Below are 17,791 nucleotides of genomic sequence, written 5' to 3'. Positions count from 1 at the left end.
TTTCAGGAAGGAGCAATGAATCTGGGGAATGTACTCATCTATTTTCATACCAAAGTAAGCAGACTTCTCATAACTAAGAAATGAGGCATCCCTATTGAGCAAACAAACTTTAATATTAAAGTTTCAAGCTGTGTTAGTCCAGAACTGTGGAGAGGGAGCACTGTTAAAACAGTGAGATGTGGCATTTGAACTGTTTGAAAGAAAATGGTAGCACAGGTTGCTTATGACTTCTGGGCTTGTCTGTCGTTGGGATTGCTTTGGGAAAATACATGCCTTTTCCTGTAACTCGTGCCATTCTAAAGGCAAAAAAGGAGAAAAAAATTATTCCCCAAAATTATTCAAGACACCTGCTAGTGTAGTTATTAGCAGCAAGATAATTTGCATGTTGTTAGAACATTGCGTAAAGTGGGGGAGAAGAAACAACAGCCCTATTCCAAGAATGTGGGGTTTGGGGGTTTTTAATTGGATTATTGCATTGAGGTGGCATGAAGTGACCACACAAATAGCTGAAAAGGCACAACTGGATGGGTAGGAGGAGCAGGAACCTCTTAAATGGTGTCTGCAGTTGAAGTAACAATGTGTTATCCCAACCTCAGTGACATTTGTAAGTTAAGCCATTAGTCAGGCTTAGGTGTAGCTGGATAGGTTAATTTTTTCACTATTTTTTACATAACTTCTCTAAAATATACATTTTTACACTGATAAAGTCCAACAGTTCAAAAATTTTGGAAGGTAGTAGAAGTTTGGGATTTAAAAACAATTTTATTTGTAGAACTCATCCATTTAAAAGAAAGAAATGTTTCAGGTGATGCCTTTGCTCTGAATTTTGTGTCCAACAGAGAAGGAAATTGATGCCAAACATTGATGCCAAATCAAGTTTTGGCAAATTTTGGAACTATATCTGGAAGTAAGATGTCTTTGTGAAATAAATGAAATCAGTTGGTGCAAAGCATCCCAGCATTTTTTGCAGAAACCTGAGTTTGTCTGATGTCTTGTCCAAGTTTTGTTGTCAAACTGTCTTTCTCTGCATCTTTTCAGAAACAAAGGACAGACTATGTTGCAAAACAACCTGATCCAGTTCCTGCTACACCTTTGCCACCTCCAACACCCACTCCTGTCCCTGTGGCTGTCCCCCTTCCTCCTAACGCACCAGCACCTATACCGGTTCCTGTGCCCAAAGCACCAGCAACCATCAGCCGCCAAAGCAGCACCTCTAGCGACAGCGGTGGTAGTGTTGCACGAGACACCCAGAGGCAGAAGCAAGTTCCTGTGGATCGTAAGTTTGTCTAAGCAGCAAGAAAAAAAGTACTTCTCCCATTCCTGTGTGTTTTGCTTAAGCCTTAAATTCCTTAAAACCTTCTGTTTCAGCTAAATGTTTATGGAATATTTAGCTTTAATCCTATATTTAAAATACACATTTTCTATGTATGTGTGTTCTGACCCTTGTTAATCATGATGGTAAGTAGGGACAAAACACTTCTGCCCTTGTCCCAGTCCTAAATCCTCTCCATTTCTGGCTGTTTGGGATCTTCAGTCAGTGGTTTTCAACACTGTAAATGCCCATGCTGGTATTCTGGCTAATGTACATTTTTCCACCTGAACTCACCGCCACATTACAAACTAAATTGCTTTTAAAATCAGTTAGGCTGGTTTTGAACTTCTGTCCATGGTCATCAATATTTCTAGGGCATTTGCACCATTCTGGAACATGTATCCAAGGCTTGCAAGAAGACTTACAGGTCTGGCTGATGCGTAGGAACCATGTTGTAAGAGTGTCATAGAAGACACGTCTCGTAATCAGGTCCCCTTAGCTTGGTCAAAGCAACAGTAACTGGCAGACCACTGAGCAAAGTTTTGTGTCCTTGTCTTAAGAGGACAAGAGAAGGTATTCCATAGCCCTTTAGCTGGAAAAACATGGTAACCTGCATCCAGCAGTGTGTGGCACTCATGAAAAGTTCTGATTAAGGCCACCTTGGAAATATAAAGCCTGCTGCGGAGGCTCCTACTCTGTATCAACTGAAAAGCAAGTTAGTTTAGGAGAACTTATTCAGTCAATAATTTCTATCCTAAATGCACTTTGTGATGTGGTTGCTTGGCTTAAAAATAACTGAAACTTGTAAGCAAGCATTTGCTATAGCTTTTAAATTAATAGCTGTTATAATGAGCTTTTTGCAGGTCAAGAGTTGAGAGCTTTTCCCATCCTCTGCCTCCCTGCCTTATCAGAAAATCCCACTTCCACCTGAGGTAAAAACTGGCACCAAGTGTAATCCTTCCTGCAGAAGGGCTTCTTTTCCTCCTAGTCCCCAGAGGATGGGAAGCGTGCCTGCTTGGATAACCACACTCGGTGGAGCCTGCTTTGACATTGCCTGGTGGTGGACAAGCTCTCGCCTGAGCTCTGAACTCATGAAGGCGCTGGGACCTTTTTAATATTTTCATATAACAGACTGGCTGGCTGGAAGTTATAAACAGAGAACAGCCTGGCAGGAGGAACAGGCTTCACTGCCATTTCCTAAAGAAACAGTAGGGCCAGCTTCTGCAGTTTGGGCAGTTTGTTACTTAAATAAAAACAGAAACCCGAGCAGTTATAAAAGATGTGGAAAGTGAGGGTGAATTTCTTTCTCTCTCTCTCTCTCACAAAAAAAATGTTCATTTTATTTCCATGTGAGAAGGACTTTGCATGCTGTAGCAGGTGTGTTTCCTTGAATCCACGATGGCCTTCTCTATCCATTACAGATGGAAAATGTGAAGACCATCCTGGCTTCAGGTGCAGGGTGTGAGTGAGGTGTGAAGGGCTGCTGTAGACTAAGTGGTTACAAGACATCTCCTGCCCTCGCAGCATCCGCTGAGGCCCTGGGCCATGCGTGAGAGGTCCTGTGCCCTCCCGGGAGCTGTCGCTCAAGCCCAGTTAATGGGCTTCAGGTACCTCACAGTCCTCACAGAATAGCAGCCTCTGCAAAGGTAATGGGCAGCCTTGCCCATACACCTGCTGCCCAAGTACCCACCTGAACCCTGTAGAGATCACACGATGTAGTACCTGCTTCACACCGAGGGTATCTTGTTTATTTATGATAATGCATCTAAGAACAGTAAGAATCTGTTATCTAGCAGCTAAATATTGATCTTTTGATATAGTCTTGGTCTAGATAAAACATAAGTCTTTCAAAATCTGTATAAATAGAAGGAAGATAGCAACTTTCTCTCTCTCTTCCCGGTTGGGAAAATAACCGGTATATGCTTCAATAACATTGCCTAAAGGCTTTACTTGTATATCCCGTCTCAGACCTTCACATATCACTGAGCACATGTCATTTTGGCTCCTGATTCACACTCTGGGAGAAAAAAAGACCAACACAATAGGGCCTGAATGCCTCAAATTTTTCACTAGAGATATTTTGTCCACTTTCAACCTGGGGCTATTTTGTAAAAGAAAAAAGAAAATGGCTAAACCAAGGATTTTTCTTTTTTCATTGTGGTGATTTTAAAAAAAAAAAAAGTCCTAAAATCCTATGTAAAGCTTGTTTTTATTTATCTGACTGGCTAGAGATGTGGCTCTTTGGAGAGGTTTTGGGAGAATATAAAAGGAAAGTAGAGAAAGAAACATTTTTGCTGTCTTACAGGTTTTTTCGTATTGAAGTTGTGTCATTTTCCTCTGTTGCTGCCAGTGTAATGGGAGAAAAGGAGTAGCTTTTGCCATCTGAGTGCATTAGAGAAGGTGCTGTAGTTACTGTTTGTATATCACAGTGAGAAGGCTGAATGAAGATGACTAAAAATATCTTGATAAGGAAATCCTGAGAATTTTTGAGATCATTTAAAGTTGTGTGTCAAAAGTTTCTTATAGTTATTCCAGAGTTACTGCATGGAGAGTTTAACTGTGCTAAATCAGTATCTTCTCTGTGCCCAAAAAGATATTTACACCCTTTTGGATTCTACCTACTTTTGTGAAATTATCCATAGAACTTTTTATATGCGTTTTAAACAATTTTCAGTGTCATTGTAATTGTTTTTGTTGAAATGCATGAAAAGCACTTCAGTTTGTTGCCTGCTAATGACCAGCAACTGAACTAAATGCTTCAGACAAATCGTTTCTGTGGGATAGCAAATTTGTACAGTTTTTGTTTGTTTGTTTGTTTTTTTTAAAAAAAAGGTCTTGCAGAATTTCTGTGGTGAGAGCAACTACTTTTTTTTTCTTATTTTTTTAGTGCAAACTGTGACATTGTTTCAGCTAACCAGTCACTCCAGGCTTGGAATGAATTCAAATTTCTTAAAACCCCTTCAAAAATGTGGTTACTATAATAGCTTTTTAGATGTAAGGTGATATGTGTCAGCAGCAGTGAAATTTTTTTGCCTACACTGATTTGCACTAAAAAGTTGAGCTTTCAATTAAAAAATGTTTGTGGAAAGTGCTGCCTTTTCACAGTCTAAGCAATCTTATATTCTTCATCATATTTTTTGTCTTCATTTTTAACACATTGTAATTCTATTTGAAGAAATGCAGACTATGACAACTGAATAACCCTCCATGCCCGTTTTCTTCTACAACTTGGGTGCTGTCAGACTGATCTACACCTCTGTGTGACATCAAGCTCATCTCCTCTTTCTAGAGTCTCAGTTGAATTTTGGGTTTGGTTTGGTTTTTTGCTTTTGTTTTGTTTTGCAAAGAAAGGAGTGGGAAGATTTCAATAAGAAGAATAATAATTCAGTCACATCTAGTGAATGAACCTTTAAAGGAAAAAAAGATTTAAGATTTAAAGTGGAGTATAAGAAGTAACCTGGCTTTGATAAAGCAACCTTGAGAATAATTCCTGTGGGGCATCTCTCTCTCTAGGCAGGAAATCGCAGATGGAGGAGGTGCAGGATGAACTTGTTCACCGGCTCACCGTTGGCCGGAGCGCTGCCCAGAGGAAGTTCCACGTGCCACGACCAAACATCCCGGTAGTTAACATCACTTATGACTCTTCACCTGAGGATGTGAAAGCGTGGTTGCAGTCCAAAGGATTCAACCCTGTGTAAGTTTGAGGGCAAATGCAAGAAAATGTCTTAAAATTATTTTCCTGTCAGTAATTAGGATATGGTCAGCCCACTTTTTAAAATCAAGCAGCCTTCTGAAAATCAAGACACATCAGCTGCACCCTTGAAAAAAGAATTTGTTTTTGCTTATATATACATATATACCTATGCATATGCGTGTATATAATATATATATCAATGTGGTTATAGATCTATAGAGATACAGATAGATTTAGGAAAAAAAAATATATAGTAGCCTCCACCGGAAGGTACTTGTTACAACAGATACAGAATTGACTTAAACAACCCTGTTGCATAAAGTTTTGTCTTGATTTAGTAGCCCTACCTGAGACAATGCGAGATGAAGACAACCTGCTTCCTTCCCTTGGCTAGTGTATTTTTGCTCATTTCTTGTTTACTCCCTTGGTGTGACCCCAGGACTGTCAACAGCCTTGGCGTGCTGACTGGTGCTCAGCTTTTCTCCCTCAATAAAGAGGAACTGAGGACTGTTTGCCCAGAAGGGTCTAGAGTCTACAGCCAAATTACGGTACAGAAATCTGCCTTGGAGGTATGTATAAACCTTCTTACTAACCTAATGCGGGGTCACCATTTTTGGACCTATAGAAGTAAATAGCTCCTTCTGTGAGGCAGCTGTTTTTCCTCACTTCCCATCATATTGGTAAGCATTATTTGTACCTGAGTTATTTGGTCTTAATGCATTGAAACAGCATCCATCAAAACACCAGGTGGGATCTCTCCCCACTTCTAAAGGGGTCCACAAAGCATTAGAAAAAGTGCATGGTAGTACTCAAGTTTAAGACGTTGTGTGCTCTAATCAGGCTGCAAGAAGACAAAATGAGCCAAAAAGGGCTTTGAGGAAAACAATAGGAGAGATTAAAATGCCCTTTTTCTTGCTTCTTGCTCTGCCTGGTACTTGAACAAACAGGTACTCCTGGTACTTTTGGTGGTGATGAGTTAGTTTTGCTTTATCTTTGTAGAGGAGATTTGAGTTATCAGGCATGAGAAGGTGGTAGAGCGAGCTCACTGTTGAATCTCGAGGCCTTTCAGGTCAAACTCTGGGGCATCTGTGTTGGTGGGTTCCTAAGTAGGCAAAACCACATTTAGCACTGTGCTAGCAGAATTACTGAGCTAAGGATAAAAGTATTGTATCTCTGTATTCATTGCTCTGTGGCAGTTTGCTTTAATTAGAGTAGTATTGTTCCTTAAACACCTTAAAAGCTTGTATATACAGTTGTGCTAAGGAGAATGCTTACCAACTTTAAACTGGGAGAATTGCAGGTGCATCTACTTCTTTTTCTAAAACTTGCTGTGGCAAGTGGAGAAATGGACTTGGTACTGTCTAGAGGTGAGACTAACCCAAAGAAGAAGCTATATTCTTCACATCCTGTTTAAAAGAAAATCCTGAAGTTTAAAATGTGTTTCTGTCCCCTCATGAAGCTGGGACTGTCTTGCTTAAATGTTTTTAAGCTTTAACTACCAGGCATATTGTTGAAGACAAGTTTATAATGATGTATATTTTACAATTTACCTGATTGGTGTGGATCAGAGAGCACTGCTTTCTAACACTGTTAAAATTACTTTCTTCCCTTCTTCAAGCCCTGTTTTCCTGTGACAGGAAGGGAGAAATATTTCACTTTTGTTATTAGGAATATATGTCACTGCAGTCCAGAGCAATCCATCATTTCCTGGTGAAGATATATGTGTATTCTTCAACTTTTCTGGAATGTCAACAATCTTATTTCAGTTTCATAAGGCTTCTGTGTACTGAGATGGAAGTGTCTTTGAGGTGGAAGTCTGTTTGAAAAGCAGAGATGCACTGGATTGTAGAAGTATGTCCTTTTTTTCCTCCGTGCTGTTACTCTGCTTGCCTCAGTTAGGTCTCGCTCTGCAGGAAACTGAGCAGCCAAAACTTGTCTAATAAACACTCTACAAATGTTAATAAACAGGTACTGAGAGTTTAACAAGGTCATTGGATTTTGTTAGTGAAAAGGTAACTGAAATATTTATTTCTGCCTCAGACATTTAAGGTTTAACTGATGAATTTCAAAATTTATGCAATTCCTGATTGGAATCCTAATGGAGTTTTGTTGTATAAACAGACTGTATAAACAGACTGCAAGTGTGGGGAAGGTGTTTGGGGTTTAACAGCTTTCTGGGCCTGGCCAAGCAAAAGCAGGAAGATAAGACTGTGTGAGACCGGTGTGTCAGACAGCAGAGAGCTGGCTATAGCCAGGGCCAAACACCTCCTTTCTGCCAGAGGAAGTGGTGGTGGCAAGCCCCGGTGCCTCAGGAGGAGGCAGGTGCACCACACCCTTTGTACCAATCAGAGTATCACCTCTGCGAGCCGTTTTTTAGGGTTGCTCCAGAGAGTTGAAGTTCACCTTGTATACCGAGTACAGTGCATTATAGTAACTTGGCTGGTCACCTATATGGATTTACTTTTCCATTGCAAAGTGAAAATATTAATAGTCTCCATGATTATGAGTTTTTATGTGTCCATTTCATTAACTTTTGTTGAGCATTTCAAGCTCTGGTGTTGAAAAGCGCTACAGAATTCTGATAAGCGTAGAGACACAAGATCCTGTACACCACCTTTGTCATCTCCAGAAGGGAACACTACAGGTCCACATTCTCATTGTCTTCCTACTCCATCAATGGGCAGCATGGGCACACATCCCTCTCAAACTGAAAATAATTTCTATCTAATATGTATATCAAATTGGCTGGAAGAATAGCTTATTCTCTTTGACGCCTCTGTGAAAGGCATGGCCCAGGCACAGAAGTGGGATTGAAGGATGGAGCTTGCGGATACCTTGTGATCTGGTTGGAGACTAAGCTGGGTAAATCACTAAGGCCAAGGTCTAGCACTCTGTTACAAAAAATTGTGTTCCCAACGACAGCCCTAGGCTACTTAGCTACCCGTCTCCGAGTAGGATGTACCGGTTGTGCTGTGCCACATGATGTATTGCAGTTTGGTTTAGTTGAGCAGTGTTTCAAGCTCATCAGTCATGTTGTTATTGATGTTATCAGGAAGGTAAACTGTTTCGGCCTCGGCTGCTCAGTCATTTTCAGAAAAATATTTGCACATGACCTCTGATAAAGCACGTTGTTGGGTATCTGATGATGTTTTTTATGCATGACTTAGTAATGGGTGACTGCCGCGTTTGCTCTGTATCTGAAATCAAGTGGGCAAGGACAAGATGAATTAAGACAAATAAAAGTGCTCTCTCATCTTCAGGGAGTCAATTATAAGACCCCTGCTTTGCCTTTCCACTCTGGGAGGAGAAAGCAATGGTAATTTACCTAGCAGAAGCATCCTAGCCTTCCTCCCTGTGGGCACCTAACCTGTCTGCCAGGTAATGGCATCAGATAATACATTGTAATGGATATAATGGGATAAATCTAAATTAAATTTTATGTAGTGGGATAAATTTTCAGAGTTCAGAATCAACTGAAGGATTTTTTCCCCTTAACAGTCCTGAAATTTGCTTTACAAATTTCAAAGACAGTTTCTGCTTCCTTATTCAGAAGGAAGCTATAAACTATTTGGAAGATAGTTTTGAAGCTTGGAAGGTCATGTCATAGCCAAATAACACAGTAGCGGCTATGGTTCTTGCTTTATAATCCTCTGGTCTCATTCAAAGTCATGCACACTTTCGAAAGTTCTGCTCTAGTGGATATGCGTCCTGGCCTTGCTAATAACTTCATTTACGTTGTTGAAGCAATCTGTTTGCAGCTAGCTCAGCAGACCTGTTTTTCACCCTGAAAGGTGAAATAAGGCCTTGTCCTCACAATAATACACTGTTGCTAGGATAGTAATATGATTCAATTCTTATGACTGGGTCCTAAGTTTAAAGACTGTGTCTCTGAACAGCAAATGCATGATGGAGTATTGTGTAATGTGGGATACTAAGATCAGGTATCTCAATCCTTATTTAGGCCTTGACTGTGCAAACCCATGTGCATGCATGAATTTTGTGTTTACATAAATAACCCACTAAGGGTTTGTGTCCTTTGATTTCTAAATGTGATTGCCATGATATTTAAGTACTCAAGGGTGGAATCCTAACAAACTTGCTGGGCTTTAACCCTGCTTTTACTGAGTCCATAATTCACCCCATAAATATCCAACACCTCCAGGGGCTTGCGTGAGAACTAAAGATGCTCAGCAGTGCTAAAAGTCAAGCTGACTCTCTTAATAGTCTGCAGGTTCTTTTCTGGCCCACATTTATAGTGCAAATCTTTTCCTATTCCAAATGTTATTTAACCAGATTCTTAGTGCATTTTTAGTTCTGGAGCTGCAAGGTGAATTTAACGTGTTCAAACATCAATCTTAATAACATGCTGGCAGAGGATCTTCATCATGTGTCAAACCCACGAGTAAAGTCTTTTTCTTTTTTATTTGTTTATAGGCTAACAGTGGTAGTTCAGAACTGCAAGAAATTATGAGAAGACGACAAGAAAAAATCAGTGCAGCTGCCACAGATTCAGGTGTGGAGTCCTTTGATGAAGGAAGCAGCCACTAAAATGTCTTTCCTCTTTTCTTTAATTCCATTGTCCATAGCATTATGCCATCCAGCTTTGCTTTAGGAAGCACTGCAGGGGATATATATATGTCTTATAATATTGTAAATGTAACTAGCCACCATAAAGAAAATTTACAGTAGTCTCCACAGAAGTACCTGCTGCTGGCTTCTCATCATTAAAAATGAACAGATGAGAAATTCAATGGAGGTTCCTGACAGGTGAAAATATTGGCACACAATTCATTTACATCCAGAGATGAGTCTTGGCTTTGTGGAATTAACCATTCCATGACAGATAAACTGGAACATGTCTTTGTGATTCATCTGAGGGAAGCTGAGCCAGCGATAAAAGAGCATTTGAACCCATCAGTAATTATAAGATTCTGAATTCCATCTCATGCTGTAGTTTGCAATTATGTCTTTTTGGCTCAGTCTTTCTTGTCATGCATTCGGCTGCAGGACATTTAGTTAAGTCGTTGATGCCAGCAATCAGAGAGGAAGTGTTTAGAGAATGAACAGCAGCCTGACATAGGCTGAATCTTTCTTGCATCACTCCCAAGATCTTTTATTACTAATGAAGCTGTTTATAGCAAAATAATACTCTGTACATTGATTTTATCAATACTTCACTCGTGACGAGCTACAGTATTGCACAAGGAGGAATAACTAGAAAATAGTAGCACAACTCAGCTCAAAGAGGTGATCAGATCTGCTGTAGGTAGCTATGAAACAATTCAGTACATTTTTTTTAATATACTTGCATTTTTTTGTTTGTAACTTAACCCGTCAAAAGAACAGTGTATAATCTAGACTTTGTGTGTTGATCCCAGATGTCAGTTTTTCCTTATGTAAAAAGCTATTGTTCCTTTATAAATGTAATCTTTTGGAAAAGTGGATTCCTGGAGGCAAAAAGGGGAGAAAAGGAAACATCCCTTCCAGCAAATATTATTTTTGAAGATGCAATGATTTTTGTCACAAAAATGTTCTGTTATTTCACATGGTCATGTGATTTTATATATAATATATGTATTATATATAATATATAATATCACTTAATTTAGACAAATTTAATCATCTAGTTTGATTAAGTTTCTTAGTGCCTTTTTCACATGAATCAGCTTAAAGTCTGCAATAAACAGTATTTCTTGTCTGTTAAATAGTTGTATCTTTGTGGCTACAAAGATGATGTTGAAATAAGAAAGCGTTCTTGATTTTTGCCATTAGTTTGCTCTTCCTCTGCGTACAAGGGAAAAGAGAATCCTATTCATTTTTCATAAAAGAAAAATTAAAAAATCTTAATAAAGGTGTTTAGTGCCATTTATTTTAAATGTCCTTAAAAGTGTTTCTTCTGTGTGTTCATTATGTGTCTATGTATATTTTCACATTTAATATATATTCTTCATGCCTGTGAAAAGTATGTAGGTTCTACACCTTTAATTTAAATGTAGTCTTATCTAGAAATGGGTGAAGAAGTGATGAATCCCAAACCGAAGACTCCAGCTGCCATAGCAATCACTAAGAAATGGACTCTTGTCTCACCCAGTGAAAGAAACAGTGATTCTTGATTGCTTTCTCCCTATAGGAAGCATTTGAACCAGCACACCTGCATGATAACTGCATCCATTCAACCTACATACATAGCTTTATGGGGGAAAATTGTCTGTGTCACTGTCTGTCCTGTCATTAAAGGTCAAGCCCAGCCCTCCAAAGACTTGATGTATTCTCTGATTCACATTTAAAATTTGCTCTTCCGCCCCCGCCTCTCTAGTAAGTGTCCATACCTAGCCTGAAGAGTGCTCACTGTAAAGCAAAGTCCCCTACACTGGGTGGTGAATGACTAAGAAAATAAAAGGAAGATCTGAAGCTACTCTTACATAGATGCTTTGTTACTTGTAAGTGCAAGAGTAGGAAACTTTTTAGAAAGGTCTTTGAAACTCATATTTAAAAATTAGAGTCACTGTATTTTCTCGTGGAAAATATATCTGACTCCATAAAAGACACTGTGGTGGTTACCTGTACATTTGTTTCCCTGTTAATTACCAAAATATGAACCCAATATTCAAATTTTCTGCAAGCTTATTCTAGCATTCACTCCTTTTGCCCCAAAGGAGGCATCAGCTCTGAGACTCTTCAGACTTCGTGGAGTTTGGCATGCGGAGGTCTTGGAGGAAGCACCCATGTTTCATCTCTGAGAGAAAAGAGGTGGCTTCACAACTGTTTTTTTGAAGCTGGGTTTCCGTGTAGCTGTTAAGCTGTATAGAAAGAGCCAGGTGAGTTTGAATGTGGTCAGTGTGCTCAGAGGCATTTCTGGAGGTACTTGGGTGGAAAACGGGAAACCCCTTCCATATGCTTAAATGATAAGCAGAATAATCTGGGGGTTTGGAGGTTGGTTGGTTGGTTTGTTTCTGTGTTTTTTCGTAGTTTTAAAATTAACTACTAGTGACTTAACAACCCAGTACAATGCAAGTTGTATTTTACCCTTTGACTTTGCTGAACTAGACTTTATTTCTGAGTTACAGTCTGTGAAATCTGAGTGGCATTAAGGCAGATGCTTCCCTTTTTGCTGGAATTTCCTTGATGGTTTAAGGCACCGCAGGGAGCTTCACGCCCCTGCTGTGCAGTTTTTGAATTTTCAGCTCGTTGACAGTTATGAGAAATCAAAAAATTTCATTTGGGGATCATCAAATGAAAATAAAGTGTTTTCTTCAAAATGTTCAGTGCCTTAAATGAAAGCAGTGGTAAACCGCAGTGTTACATTCAAAATGTTTTCTTTCAGATTTGAGCAGTGAGGATTTTGGTTTTTACACTAATATTTTAGAAAGATGCAATACATGAAAAGTGCATTTGAAAAGGAAACAAAAGAGTTTTTAAAATGTCAAAAAGTGCCATATTAGATGTGGAAAAAAAGAGTTGTGTTTGATGACATAGGAACTACTTTGCTCTTTTTCTGTCATCGAGTCTGCTTTTTTAACGGGGCGGAGGGAGACAGTTTTAGCAGTGTATGTTCACTCAGCAGTTTTATGCTTTCTAAGCACATACCTTTTAACATCAGCAAGGCACTTCTCGCTCCTTCATCTGCTTGTTCCCTTGAGACACCGTGGGGAGAGAAAACCACTGTGAAACCTCACATTTAATTCGTAATGAACACTTCTAACCAATATTGATGCATGGAACTGTTTACTTACCATCTAGCAATTCAAATGTTAAACAGTGCTTCGCTCAGACAAATTGTGATCTATAAAAGAGATTTTTATACTTACTTTTGTTGCTCCAAAGCATTGTGCTAGATAAAAGTTGGTGGGTTTTGGGGGGGCTGGGAAATAAGTGCAGATTTCCACATTATTGATGTGTGCGGAAATCAATGGTTTATGGGGACGTAGATATCCAAAATGATATGATATTCTGCAATGTGCAGAGCTCCCAATGACTTTGAGTGTATTCATCAGTGTTTGTGAAACTCTGAAAGTGTCCCTGGGAGCGCTTTGCTGAACAGTAACATCAGTGCTTTGCTAATTTAAGCAAGGGAACATTCGGAAACCTATGAATAACTCGTATGATGTGGATTAAGTCTTTCTAATTAGGAAACCTGTAAGTAGCAGATTTTTTCCTTTTTTTTTTTTTTAAATTGTAAGAATTGAAGGCATTCTGAGTTTTCATGTTTTTAGGACATACACAGAAGCAAGATACAGCTTCAATACCAGACCCTTGTTCAAGCAGGTATCTCCACTGATTTTCCTGGGCTGCATCTCATGAGCAAGAGAAACACAATTATGAATGGGAATGTTGCTGGCCAAGCCACAATTTTATAGGAGCCCAGTTTTTCTGTGATGTTTTTCCTCAACTGTGAAGTCTGTGTAGTGTCTAAAAATGTGAAGCAAGCTGCCCTGTCTAAGGATCAAGTCTGACATATCAAGAGTATTTATTTGAGAGACTATTTCTGTGCCGAGCCTCCCACCTTCACATACAAGCGGCAGCATTATGTATGTGGAGTGCAAACATGAGGGAATTTGTAAGCATGCATTGGGTTCTGTGTTTAATTATTGCATAAACGTCTTGAATTTTTCCTGCTGCTATGTTAAGTTTTAGCTAATGAGTGCCTATTTAGCTGCCTTTGGCTCTTCAGTATCTTTCTTCAGTTTCTCTGAAGTTACGTGCTTAGGTTGCAACTTTGGCCCATTACTACTTCCTCAGCATCCAGACCAAAACCAGTATCGGGATGTTAGGCTGTGCTTCTACTTCCTGATAATATTTGTAGATTAAAAGAGATTAAAAAAAAAGGGGGAGACTTCCTATATGCTTCCTAGCCACCACTGCTGCCTGTGACAGCAGCAGCAAAGCTCAAACCACACACCCCGCCCCAGCCCCATTTCAACAGCACTAACAACGTTGCCCGCTCACAAGAAATGGCTGAAAGCAACAGCTTTGCCTGCCTGAATGAAACTACTGTTCTCATACAAGCCCTTTAAAAGGTTAGGAGGGGGAGGGAGGTGATGTGACTCTGTGGTTAATGAACTGAACGAGGCGGGTGGGCAGAGCCATTTTTGGTATGTAAGATTATGATGGTGAATATTTGACCAGGGGCAACTTTGTCTTGTTTAGGTGCAGGAAAAATCCTGGTAAAGTGAAGTAAAGCCCAAGTAAGGCTTCCCAACCTGTTCTTAATCCTTGTGTGAGGATGGAAGGCAGCAGCTCTGAAGACCCAAGTATGTCGGGGCTCACTGCACAGGGCATACTAGGAGAGACAGCACTTTTACCCACGGCTCTAAAGATCTGCTCTTCTAAGACATAGCCTTAGGTTTACCTGTTTGTTTTTCCCATGGCAGCGTGCGCAGCATGAGGCAACAAGGAGAAAACCTGCCCTAGTTTCGATTAATGGTCACTCACTGTGCAAAGCTGCTTTTACATGCATCTGGGTCAGTAGATGCCATAAGAGTGGCACATCAATGTAGAGCATCTGTGGTGTCAGCAGAGCTATAGGCATGAAACCCATAATTCAAAAAAACCTATCACAAAACCTGAAGCTTCAGACAGCTTTACAGCTGTGATGACTTGAGAGTTTCATTTTGACAAATGCTGGAAACCATATCAACATGCAGGATGAATCCAAAACATTGTTCTTTTGGATTTGCTTTCAAGGAGCATGACAAGGTAAAAAAACCAAAAGTATGACATGTCGATGCAGGCTGAAAGGCTCTGCGTGAGTCTTCTGAACCATAAAGTCTCCCAGACTCTTTCATTGCTTTACTTATGTCTTGAGCTCTGGGAGAGGTGGGTTGCACTGCCATCCCAACGCACCCATTATGCAGTTTTACCTACTAGATGAGGTAGGAAAAGGTATTTTTCTGAAGGTGTTTTCATTAATTTTGTGATTAAGTAGCTATTAAAGGAAAAATACACACCTGTTACTGTGCAAATGGAGTAATTTTTTTACCATGCATTCAAAAACTGTCTAGTAATTTCAGGCTATTCAGGCAGTATTGTTTGCAACAATGAGAGTTTTTTTTGGACATCTTTGCAGCAAATTGGACCCTGTTATGTTCTGCCAAACTTCTGTTACAGCCAGATCACACTGTGATATTTTGTGTGCACATGAATGTTTGAAAAGTAACCTGCTTACTCTGGTCTATGATTCAGAATAAATGTAGACTCAATGGGCAACAGCCAGCAGGAGGGAGGAGGCCATAGATGAGAAAGCAACAACAGTTGTGGTTGCCTGCCCCCCTAGTTCTCTACAGGGATGTGAAAATATTTTCTGAGTAAACATATAATGAAACTCTGAAATATATTAAAAAAAAACAAAACAAAAAAAAAAGCATGAAGGCAAGGTCTGAATGGTCAAGTGCTCATTTATAATTCTGTCTTCTGTTCAAATTAGGCCAGACAAATCTTTGCTGTTCCTACTGAAATGGCAAACCAGCTGAGGCGCACTGGTGAAATAAGAGAGAACCGTGTACCATTGAAGCCTTTCTTGTTAGCAGTCTGCTCCCTGAAGACAGGGCTAAATGCCCTTTCCCGTCCATCTCTATTGATCTTATTTAGAGAAACAGCACCTCCGCTTTAGGACTGGGCTTAGTGGAAACTGTGGATATAGCATTAGAAGCATGGAAAGAGAAGAGGGGGCAGTTCATATCATACCCATTTAATAATCACAGGTAGAGTCCTGTTTCTTCAGTACCCTACACAAGGACCTGTTTTACTTGGGTGATTATGTTAAGTCTATGCAGTTTTGCATAATATATACGGGGTAGTTTGCAGGAAGTTTTCCATTGTAACTAATACAACAATGAAGTAGATATTAAAGGAATATACACCTATTTACCTCCTAGTGGAGTAACTCTTTGGAAGAAAAAAAAATTCAAATATCATCTGAAGGAGGTTATCAGGCTCCTGGAAGTAGCTGAGCTACTAAACTACACCCTGGTACCCCGACAGGTGATACTAGGCCCCAGAGTGAATGAATAAAAAGCATCTGCAGGTGCATTTGCTGTTTTGCTGTTAGTGACTTCTTCACAGGTAAGCAATCCAGTGTGTTTACTTTCAGTTCAAGTTTGTTTTGTTTACATTGAGTACCATTGCTGCTAACTTCCAATGAGGTGACACAAAGCAACAGGTTACAAAAATGCCATCAACATCCATTCTGACAGCATCCATGTCACAATACACAATGATGTACCGGAATTATACAGAGACAAAAAAAATATATATAGCTAATTATTCTGACTAGAACTGAAACTGACAGCGAAAAAGAAAAGATCCCCCCACCCTGATCCCGAAGCCCCTGCAGGAATCCATACCGACGCTTTGGCAGCCTCGTAGCAATAAAGTGATAATCAGCCCTTCACATGCCAAAACCTTGTTTTTGTAATATCGTGAATTCCTGGCTCAGAGAAATAGTTACATCTGTTAAAGCACTTTTTTTTTTTTTTCTTTTCTTCCTTTCTACCTCCCCCAACATGAATCAGCTTCACGTTTTTACACAGGGTTAATACTTATTAAAAATAATAAACAAGTGAGGGGTATAGGCACCATAGACTGCTTGGACAGTTAAATGCTATAGTAATGGAGTCTAAGACATCCCAGCTTGAAACTCAGCTGCTCTTTGATTAAATTCATCTAAAACAAGAGCCTGACCAGTGGCGTTACTGAAAAGGTTGGCAAAAAGAGCAATCCCTCTGCTTAATTAGTAGCACAGTCAAAAACCGAAACCACTCCATCTCTCAAGTGTCGGCTGCCTGCTTCAGCTTCAGGCTTCATGGTTGGATTTCTGCTTGTCAGTCTGTTCCTCGGGTCTTGTGCTCCCCCCCCAGACCCCACATACATCAGTGCTGTAGGAAACAGTCAAATTCATGTACCCAGCAAACCCCCCCCACCCCCTTTTCTCTTCACAATCTCCAGATTTCTTCATGTATGTTCATGCCTCGCTATTCACTAATGAGGTATTATTAGATACTAACAATGCCTGCTCTCCTATGGACTTTAGCACAGACCAGTGACACATGAAGAAAGCTCTTCAGTCAACCATTAAAAAAATATTGCACTTGCTTTAACCTTAAGCCCAACCTGCACAGAAAAAAAAAAAAAAAAAAAAATTAACCAAAAGTACCAAACAAAAACCCAATCTATTTTATGCACATATAATGTCTTTTCCTTCATGTTGTTTAGTTGAATTTGGTCCAGTATTTTAAAAAAATGTCCAGAAATTAAACAGTTCAAAAGACACTGCAGGCTCGTTAAGGCTTTGTCTCCCCAGTGCTTCAGAAAGTTAAAAGTTTCTTTCTTTTATTGTCCGTGTACTGCAAAGCAGTGGTCTCTCGTGGCAGAACAACTGGCCGTTCAAACCATCAAAAGGAAAAAAATCAGAAGCCAGGGAAGATGGGTGTGCTTCATGGTCTCACCTGGAACCAACCAAACAAAATGGTTTAGAAATAAAAAAAGGAAATAAATACAGTTCTTGGCATTTATTTTTACCAGCCCTCCATACAGGTTGGGACTGTAGCCAACCAGTACAAGGCTCTGGGACTCAGATTAGACAGTAAACTACCTGAATGTTAGGAAAAGTGAGGCAAATTTGGCTTCATTTTATGGGCAGGGGAACGACGCACGCAGAGGCTCAATGAAGGCGCACGTGCAACACCACCAACACGCAGCAGAGATGGCTGGTGTTGGTGCCCACAGCCCAAGTCTCCACCAGCTATTTAAGAAGCTAGTTTGTGGTGAAAGTCTGTAGCTTCCTGCTT

The 17,791-nt window shown here is 39.9% G+C and overlaps 1 protein-coding gene across 2 annotated transcripts in view; it reads left to right on the top strand.

The window, feature by feature from the left end:
* EPS8 (EGFR pathway substrate 8, signaling adaptor) overlaps positions 1-9,554 on the top strand; it is a 54,253-nt gene extending 44,699 nt beyond the window's left edge. For both annotated transcript variants that reach the window (XM_075713142.1, XM_075713136.1), the window contains 4 exons: positions 1,039-1,276; positions 4,826-5,006; positions 5,446-5,575; positions 9,441-9,554. In XM_075713142.1, the coding sequence (XP_075569257.1) occupies positions 1,039-1,276; positions 4,826-5,006; positions 5,446-5,575; positions 9,441-9,554 (663 nt within the window). The remainder of the gene's footprint in view (positions 1-1,038; positions 1,277-4,825; positions 5,007-5,445; positions 5,576-9,440) is intronic.
* The last annotated feature ends 8,237 nt before the right edge of the window (positions 9,555-17,791 follow it).

This window comes from Pelecanus crispus, chromosome 1, assembly GCF_030463565.1.
Source record: "Pelecanus crispus isolate bPelCri1 chromosome 1, bPelCri1.pri, whole genome shotgun sequence".
Lineage (NCBI taxonomy): Eukaryota > Metazoa > Chordata > Aves > Pelecaniformes > Pelecanidae > Pelecanus > Pelecanus crispus.
Note: the sequence above shows the minus strand (reverse complement) of the source record. Positions and strands in the feature narration are given on the sequence as shown.